At 30.8% G+C, this 9,576-nt stretch overlaps 1 protein-coding gene across 1 annotated transcript; it reads left to right on the forward strand.

Moving 5' to 3' along the window:
• Positions 1-133: 133 nt before the first annotated feature.
• Positions 134-9,121, forward strand: LOC113516212 (sialin-like). Its single transcript, XM_031908844.2, has 12 exons — positions 134-176; positions 256-411; positions 1,197-1,306; positions 1,757-1,886; positions 2,751-2,835; positions 3,661-3,878; positions 4,424-4,579; positions 5,083-5,218; positions 7,209-7,336; positions 7,414-7,524; positions 7,836-7,957; positions 8,814-9,121. The coding sequence occupies exons 1-12, from the start codon at positions 150-152 to the stop codon at positions 8,896-8,898; spliced, it is 1,464 nt and encodes a 487-aa protein (XP_031764704.2). The 5' UTR covers positions 134-149; the 3' UTR covers positions 8,899-9,121.
• Positions 9,122-9,576: the final 455 nt, after the last annotated feature.

Below are 9,576 nucleotides of genomic sequence, written 5' to 3' on the forward strand. Positions count from 1 at the left end.
GTGTAATTATGTCCTATAAAATTTATTTTTATTATTTTTCCCCTATTTTTATTACGTATTTTGTACATTCAGTTTATATTAGAATCCATGTGGCTATGGCTCTATGTAAATATTTTTGTACAAATGTGAACGCCATATTTTTACAAGTGATGTTTAAAATCAGAGTTCGTGCCTTAGTAAGCGCTCAAGACATTAACAGTATTGTTAATTATTATCTAAAAAAAAGCATAAAATGTTTACATATTTTATTTTTAGATTGGAGTTATGATTTTTCTAGGGTACTTTTTAATTTACATTGTTCGTTATAATTTAAGTGTGCATATAATCGATATGGCTCAGATAACAAAAAGGGAAGACAATGGCATATACAATAACACTAACATTCAAAGAAATTCTGGTACTGTGTCTGGGGTTAGTATTATTTAATCAACAGTTGTAATGCTCCCTGCCAAGGTTTTCCTTAGAGATTAGTTGGTGATAAGTGAGTTTGTTAAAAAAGAGTGTATTAAAGTTTCTTTAGGGTTAGCAACGCGCACGTGATACCTCTAGTGTTGCAGGCGTCCATAGGCCACAATGATTATTTACCATCAGACGGGTTGTATGCATGTTTGCCGCCTTTGTGGTATTAAAAAATTTTACTTTGCCTCTAATATAAGAAGTAACAAGAAATGAAAGAATGATAGATATTGAAAGTAATATAAAATAAATTTGCATAGACTCAAAATTTCACATTTAAAAAATAAAATATTTTATGTCATTGACTCTATCGGTGTTGGGGCAGTGACTACTGCATTATACGTGAATATAGAACTTGAATGCACTGGTTATGTGCATTTTTATTACATTATATGTGATACAGTATACGTAACTGGCAATAGTTCATTAAGTGCTTATAACTAAAAAAGTAGTTTCCGTTGTATTGATCTAGAACGTGGTTCATGTGTATATTAAATTACATTCAAATCCTTCAGCTGTTTAAGCATAAGCCTATGCTTAAACAGCTATAAGCATAAATACCCTTACTAACTTTCATATTATTTAAAGCTAATATTATTGGTATAAGTAGAAAGTAGTATTTTTATGTTAATATTAAAAAAATAATATAGAATTTTAAAACAATCGAGGAAAACATCTATATAAAACTTAAATTATTCCCCATTTATTACTCAAGCTCACTACCATATCATTTCTTTCAGAATGCCCTACATTTAATTAATTGGAATGATATGAAAGTGGCGAAGTTATTTTCAGCTTATCACATAGGATATTGCATTTGTTTCCCTATCTTTCACAATATTGGAGACAGGTAAATGTAAACTCGCAACTCGAATGAAATTCATTCGAGCCGTTAAAAAAACAAATTAAAATGTTATTTCTTCCGGTTGACGTGTTCTAAATTGTATATAAGTACCTCCATCACATAAGTATATGTAAACAAATGCATAAATATCTACTTATACTTTCACCAAGAAAATGCGTATTGGGTTTTTCCTTAACTACAAGGTACTTTTTAATCATTATGTAACGTATTAGTGACAACGCGGTCAAACCATCGTCCTTAATGTATTTCAACACTGTCACTCTCGACGTTTCATCGCAATAGAAATATCCAGAAAAAATCCAGTTATAGGAATGCGAGATCTTTGACCGAACTTGTCCCAGGCATGGCCTTATACCGGTACAGGGTGAATCATCTTTGCACGTTAAAATTAGCACTGTGAACCACAAAGGCAACTAAACCAGTTACACGTCACAGGCTTGGCCCTACATGGGTAGTGGGGATCGCTGGGATGACATCGGGTGTACTAAGCTGTCTCACGCCGGCGTCAGCGTACTATAGCTTCTGGGCTTTATTTTTTGTACGCATCATAAAAGGATTTTGCGCAGTAAGTATTTAAGTGTTACTTTTCCTCATAACATTAATGGAATGGTAAGTCGACAAATTACGTCTTAAGTCGAAGCTTTGGTATCATTAGTTTCGTTCGCAACTATTAAACAGGATTTATTTATAATTGAGGAAAATAGCAGGGTTTTTTAAGAGATGATAATGCACTATCGGTATACGTTGGCGAGGCACCAGTGAGGGATGATAGGTGAGAATGAAAAAGCAGGTCAGTTAGCCCTTCGTGATCGTCCATCTGAAATTTAGCACGATTGTTTCCAGGGGAAACCGCGTGGAGGTCGACCTGAAAAATAGCAGGATTGGTATTCGAAATTAATTAAATTTTACACTAAGCAGTGTAGGCCTATGTTCTCTCTCATCGGCTAGGGGCCTTGCCTCCCGACAAAGTTTTTTTCGCGAAAATCACTTTAAGTAATAATTTAATTTGAAGCAAATCTTCATTTAACAAACCTTTAATTATTAATATTATCAACTTTTTTATATTGAAGAAAGAAAGAAAAAAAGAAAAAGGGCCCTGACATGATTAATTCAGCTCTGTATAGAGGCACATAACATCTCAGTCCTCAGGAATGGCAATACATGCGATGTTCCATATACATCATAGTGTATTTTATAATAACTATGATGATGTTTATGTTTATGTTTATAGGCGATAGTTGTCACTTTCCATCAGATATGGCGTCAGCTTATGTAGTTTATCATTTAATGTTGTTTATCCAACTAATAAACAAATTCAATTTTATGAATGGGTATTATTGTCTTTTTTTCGTTACGACAAAGGTATAAATACATATACCTTATAATATACAGAAATATACAAATACCTTAAAGTATTTTATACATACAGGGAGCCATGCAACCCAGCATGGTACAGGTATTGAGACATTGGGTCCCGCCTATAGAAAGAAATCATTTTATGTGGGCTTATTGTGGTAAGATTAACTTAATAACTATCAAACTATACCTTAAAATTTATCAAGCGGTTTCAGCTTTGGTTAGAGATCCGGACATACATTATTACATAATAACAGATATACATACGTACACAAATTATATTTCAGATATACTAATTGATGAACATACATCTATTTAGTTTACTATTTCTTCATTTTTATAAGATCTATTTATCTTGTCTTTTCTTGAATATGGAGATGTGTGACCTTCTAATACAGATGTTATCACTTACTAGAATATTAGAACTATGTTCTTTGTAGTGTACTAATTTTGTTATTTAAATATTTTCACTCTTATTATTGAAATATTTTTCATTTAAACAATATAGTAACCGTGTATTCGATCAATGAAAAACAAGAATTTACATTTTTTAGCTGCATTTACAACTTATATACTACATTTTTATCTTTTAAGCTACAGTTTCAACTTTGCGCTACATTTACAACTGTTGCGCTTTGTATATTTTGAATCTATTTTCCATAATATAAAGTGTAAATTTGGGTAAGTATAACATATAACAATAATTTTTGTACGAAAGTCGTCTGCATATGTACCTGTTCTCTTCGTGTTACTGCCGTATGTTTCGGTTTGAAAGCTGAAATATATTAACTATATATACTTTTGGAATAAATAGCTCTACACGAGGGGTTCTATGGACGTTACAGTCTATTCTGTAATATTCATAGTATTGTTCTGATAACCATGATGCTGTTCGTGTTTATGACTGATAGTGTTTGCCATACCGAATTGTATTTAAATAAACTTGAAGCGTGATAGATCTATTGATTTTACATATTTTCCAGGAATTACAACAGGAACATTTTCCACTTTCCTTATTTGTGCTGCAGTGCACTACTATTCTCAATGGCCAGTGGGTTTTTATATATCTGGTGTATTGCAAGTAACATGGTCAGCTTTATGGCTCTTTGTGGTTACGGATCGACCAGATAAACATCCGTATATATCAAATGAAGAATTTACTTATTTAACTAATACAATCGGTACAATATTCACAATTAAGGCAAGTTGATTATTTTTGCTTTAGCAGTTAAAATTGTAAGTTTTAAAGAATGTATATCAAGTAATACTTATTTGAGTCTAGATATAATAAAAACTAGGTTATAAATTCGACGTACTTTTAATTAATATTACTAAATGTATACTTTTGGCATAGAAATGCAGAATATCTAATTGGTAGTTTTTATAGCCGCGAAGATGCAGTGGTCTCGCTCTGATAACTAAATTTAGAATTTACAATTATACTTTATTGTACATGTATGATATTATTAAACTCATTAACTGATACCGGTGACTTGGTGGTTATGAAAAATGAAATTTTACTGAGATACCTAGGTAGGTATTTGCGCTATTTTTGTCCTTGGAAAGTTGAACTTTAGACAAGGTTTTTTCTACTGTATATGTATTTATTATTTTTAAGTGAGTTATGTGATGTGTACATAACGATAAAAATGTAACTGGCTATCTACCAAAAGTGAAGCACGGTATTGGAAATAATATTCATTTGATACAATAAGTAATATAAAATTATTAATTAAAAAATTCTAGTTGATGAATTCTCAGGCACCATGGAAATCAATATTAAAATCTGTTCCATTTTGGGCCCTGTGTATATTGAATTTTGGGTACGCTTGGATGATTATCTCTTTATGTATTTATGGGCCATTTTATTACTCGAAGATAGTCAAGTACAGTATTTATAGCGTAAGTATTTACATATATAGTTTATATAACTTTAAATATCTCTTCATGAGCTACTTGTCCAGAAAGGAGTTTCCCAATTTGCCTGTATTTTATGTGTGAATGTTACGCGATATCTTCATTTTTTTATTCAATTAGATATTACTATCATGTTGGCGATATTAATTTTATGACGATTGAAATAGCTATATTTTGGAGCAAAATTTTAAATTATATTCAGTAATTATGGCGGTATATTTGTCAGATTCTGACTTTGTCGTTAAAAACATTTAATGTTTTTAATAGTTAAGGAGGTAGAATATGGCTACATTTCTTCATCGAAAACTGGAGCAGCCCTATAGTAATATAAGGAAGCACATAAAGAAGTATTTAATTTTTATTTTTTCAACCTAGGAAAACCGAAACCAGTGATATTATTTTACAGCATTGTATTATATTCCTATGGGCAGTAAGCTTATTAATATTGTGTTATTATTTATTAATATTTTGTATTAATATAAATGCAGGCTTCAGCATTAACAGCTTTGCCGTTTTTCTGCCGGTTGGTATTGGGCACAATTGTAATACAAACATTTCATTGGTATAAGCACAATTTGAAGCTTAAAAGAATTAAGCACATAAGGAAGTATTTTATTATTGTATGTAAGTAAAATATTGACGTCCATACAGTATTTATTTTTGTAATAAAATTCCCTTATCCTTCGAAGGATAAGCAAGCTGAAGTGGCAATAGGCTGGTCACATAACTCGAAGAACCGATAACCGATAGGGAAGAAAGGTTCTTGAGTGGCGTCCACGTACGGGTAAACGCAGTGTAGGACGATCCCCCCCACTAGATGGAGTGACGACCTAAAATGCGTTGCAGGGAGTCAGTGGATGCAGATGGCTCAGGATCATTCTTTATGGCAGTCTATGGAGGCGGCTTATGCCCAGCAGTGGACGGATAACGGTTTAAATGATGATGATGAATAAATTTTGTGACATTTTCAATATCAGAAATATAAAAAACATAAATATAAAATATATCATTTGAATGAGTTCATAATTAAGCTCAGATTTACATGTAGATATACAAGTAAAATGTAGCTATTGGTGTCGTTTGTGGGTATTATATTGTATTTATCGTTTTAAAGAATAAACCTATCTAATGTTTCATGGTCATTTCTTTTATGCGAACTTTTCTTACACAAATAATATACAACAAACACGTAGGTATCTTACTTTCATTTGCCCCTTAGACTGCCTTTAGACTTCATATGTATACTTAAGGGTCATATCGTATTCTTCACATTCGTCTTATTCGCTTCTATCTCAATAACAAATATATTTCATTTTATATCCATTAAAGGTAGTAAGGTACATCTAATAATTTTTGTAAATATTTTACAACACAGTGGAGAGGCATTTACTTGTACGGACTATGGGAGTTTATCGAGTCAATATTGGCTTATAGCCAACCTACATGTACATAATCCGTATTTTGGATATGTTAATCATTATTAGTTGTCGCTATGCTTAATAGAGTTCATGTTTATTACAATCGAAGTTAATTTGAGTTGTACTATTCCGATTAACACCAATCAGTTTTATATATTAAAAATTTAGTATACATTTTTTAAATTAAAATATATAAAACAGATGTAACAATGACTTGTATATACTTTTTTTATACCTAAACATTTCTATACAAATATAAGTATTACACAATTTCGCCTATTGTTTGGTCCTCTAGTTAAAATATTCAATGTTGTTATGTTATGTTGTTCCCTAGTTCAAGAAAAAAAAAATATATTTGGGCGAACAAGAACCCCTATACTTGAGCTAATTCAGAAAAGTTCGTTTCCTAAATTGGTTCGACCGAGAAACGAAGCCGGGACTCGTTTACGTAAAGCATCAATGTGCCATGAAGGTCATCAAAAGTATATGGTTAAAAATAAACAAGCCCAATGTACAGGTTTTAGGACTCTCCACACTACCCATACCCTATTACGAAGCTGCGAAAAAACACGTATCCATATTTTAGTATACAAATAAACATGTGCTAATAATAGATCTATTTAGTGACTAGAATTTATGTACCTACGTAAGTGGAAATGTCAAACAAGCTCACCTGATGGAAAGTGATGACCGTCGTCTATAAATATGAAAAGTGATATTATGTGCATCACAAAGTATATCGTGACAATAGATGGTAAGTTCTTCTTATGCGTTGTCATTACTAAAAATTAAGGCTCCCACATCTTGTAATTTTATTGCCATATACCGCTATTTAAAGCGAAGTACAGCCCTGTAAGCACAGTTGCTTGACGCCAGAAACTCAAATGGAACAGAGGTACCCTATGAAGATGAACTTTGGCACTCTATTATCATCACATCATTATCACGATTTATTGAGTGACTCTGAAGAAATCAATACATACATACATACATACTATACATACGACACCATATATATATATATATATATATATATATATATATATATATATATATATATATATATTTGCTTTAAATTTGGCCAATTGTAAAAAAATTTTGTTTTCTCTCTAGAAGAGTTTTACATGCACGCACGCCCTGGGTCTGTACTACTACTAGTCTGAAATACGCGATATAGAGTAAATTTTGTTTGTCAGCTCACGTGATCCCGGGACTTCTTGTATTTGTCACCTGGTTGTTCCCTGTAGTACCTGGGCCTATTTTATTGACGATATCTGTCACTTTAACCGCCGCCGGAATGGACCTGACTCTGGACCTCTGTTATGTACGAAAATTCTATTGGGTATTTCTGGTATTTCTATAAAATATAGCAATTTTTACTTTTCAATATTTCTTTCGCAGGAGTTAACACCGACATATGTCAATTCAGTGAACACTGTGATAAAAATAGTCGGAAATATCTCTGGAATTATTCTATCGTTTTGTGTTGGTCAAGTCACGCAAAAATATAAAGTACTTTTCAAATATTTTATTGCTATTATTTTTAATTTTTTAACCAAGAAGTTGGGTTTGCCTACGAGCTTATATGTAGGGCTAGTTTTATAAATGTTATAAAGGGTTATTCAACATTTTACACATAAGTGGTTTAACACTATAATTCTATATCACACTAATACTTGTGTAGCTGCTTGCTTACAACCAACGGCTTTCTGTTAATCAAATATTGGACTTTAGGAAAAAATATTTTTCTAATGGGTAGTAATTGTGTTATGAATTTCATAATGCAATATGTATATTTACTTATGAGTATCTTTACATTTTAGAATACTCCTGTTACATGGAAACAAATCTGGTGTTTTCACGCTCTGGTCTTATTCATAAGTGGATTTGTTTTCCTTATATGGGGGGAAACCCATATTCAATCGTGGAATTTTAAAAAAAATAGGTACTTAATAAAATTATGTTATCATTATAATTGAGTATATTACAACATTTCTATATATTAATAATGTATGTAAGTACCTACACTCTAATAAATGTAATAATAGGTACTTAACTTTTATTGCTAGTGGTAGGCATACTATTCTCGATTAGGCACGTATTCGACTGTATCTTATAAACATGTATAGGTATAGATAATATAAAACTATAAAAATAATTTACATATTTAGAAGAAAAAATCATTTTTAAATTGTAATTGTCATATTTCTTTTTTTTCTTGTATTTTTAAGTATATATATATATTAATCATCTGCTCTCGTTTATTTGATTATTATGGAAACTTCACTGATTTATGTTATGGCTGTGTTTACTATTTATATGTTATAGGTATTGTATGTTTCCCTATTAAAGTAAAATAAATAAAAAAATTATGCATATAAGGAAGAGATTTTATAATAGACTGCTATAGGATTGCGAAACGAATACCTCATAAGAGTCACTTTATACGGGTTCTGACTTTACGACTTATTTCGTATTTATATCGTAATAAATTGTAGTGTATGAATCCGTATAAAATATAATATAACAGATTTGTACAGTTTTTTTAGTGGGTAACAGATAATGAATCTGAATAAAACGTCATGTTAAACGTTAGCCTTACATTTATCCCATTATATTTTATACAATCTAATCCTGTTATAAGAGGAGAAATGATAGTTGTTAGTAAAAGGACTGGCGGCCCCATTGCTAGCAATATACTATGGAGTAAAGATAACTCCTAATTTCGCTCTTCGTTACGGTGTATGCAGAAAGGCTCCACAATCAAATAATATCACAGAAACTATATTTGATTTTTATAGACCAAGACGTATATATACAAGAACTGCACCAAAACCATCAGTTATGTCTAATATTATGGAAGTAGAGGAAGAAGATTCGATGTAAGTTATTCTTATTCATATAAGTTTCTGCTTGCACATATATTTTCTATGATTCACTTGGACAATGTAGGTAGTATAATTTTACTTATTCTGCAATGAAGTATCAATTGATGTGTTTTGTAATAAATGATAAGATTTTCATTGCAATTTCGAACATAGGAGACTTAATACCGTTCTTAGCATTGGATGATGAAAAATTGAAATAATGATAGCAACAATTTTAAATGGTAACTTAGGTTTTAGTTCTTTTAGAGGAGCATGTAAAACTATTGTAGAAGATCTTCTTGTATGGTGACTTAGAAACTCTATTTGAGGACTCTGCTTAATATATTTAATATAGGAAACTTCATCTTTGATTTAAGAAACTGCTTATATTTACAAATAGAGCTCAATAATGGTTAAGTTCCATTTACTAATCGAGCGATTCGTATTTGTTATTAAAAATAAATTGTAATAAAAGAAGTAGTATAACATATCGTTATTCTAATGAAATAATTTGTTATAGAAATCGGATAGCGAATCAAAATAGAAACCAACAATAAGAATATAATTTCATTTTAAATAAAGTAATTTATTAATTACTTACCTACGCATTTTATTTTGTATGATATTAATAAGCATTTTGAATCCGAATCGAGATATTTTAAGCTATTTTAAGAAAGCTTGTTAATTCGTCTGTATT

This window comes from Galleria mellonella, unplaced genomic scaffold (assembly GCF_026898425.1).
Source record: "Galleria mellonella isolate WM207_F2 unplaced genomic scaffold, CSIRO_AGI_GalMel_v1 utg74, whole genome shotgun sequence".
In the NCBI taxonomy this organism is placed as follows: domain Eukaryota; kingdom Metazoa; phylum Arthropoda; class Insecta; order Lepidoptera; family Pyralidae; genus Galleria; species Galleria mellonella.

Bases quoted from the DNA above. Each gene is read 5' to 3' on its own strand.
- LOC113516212 (XM_031908844.2), top strand. From the start codon at position 150: ATGTTTAAAATCAGAGTTCGTGCCTTA. The intron at 177-255 runs GTAAGCGCTCAA...TTTTATTTTTAG, and splicing joins AAATCAGAGTTCGTGCCTTA to ATTGGAGTTATGATTTTTCT. The intron at 5,219-7,208 runs GTAAGTAAAATA...TTTGTTTGTCAG, and splicing joins GAAGTATTTTATTATTGTAT to CTCACGTGATCCCGGGACTT.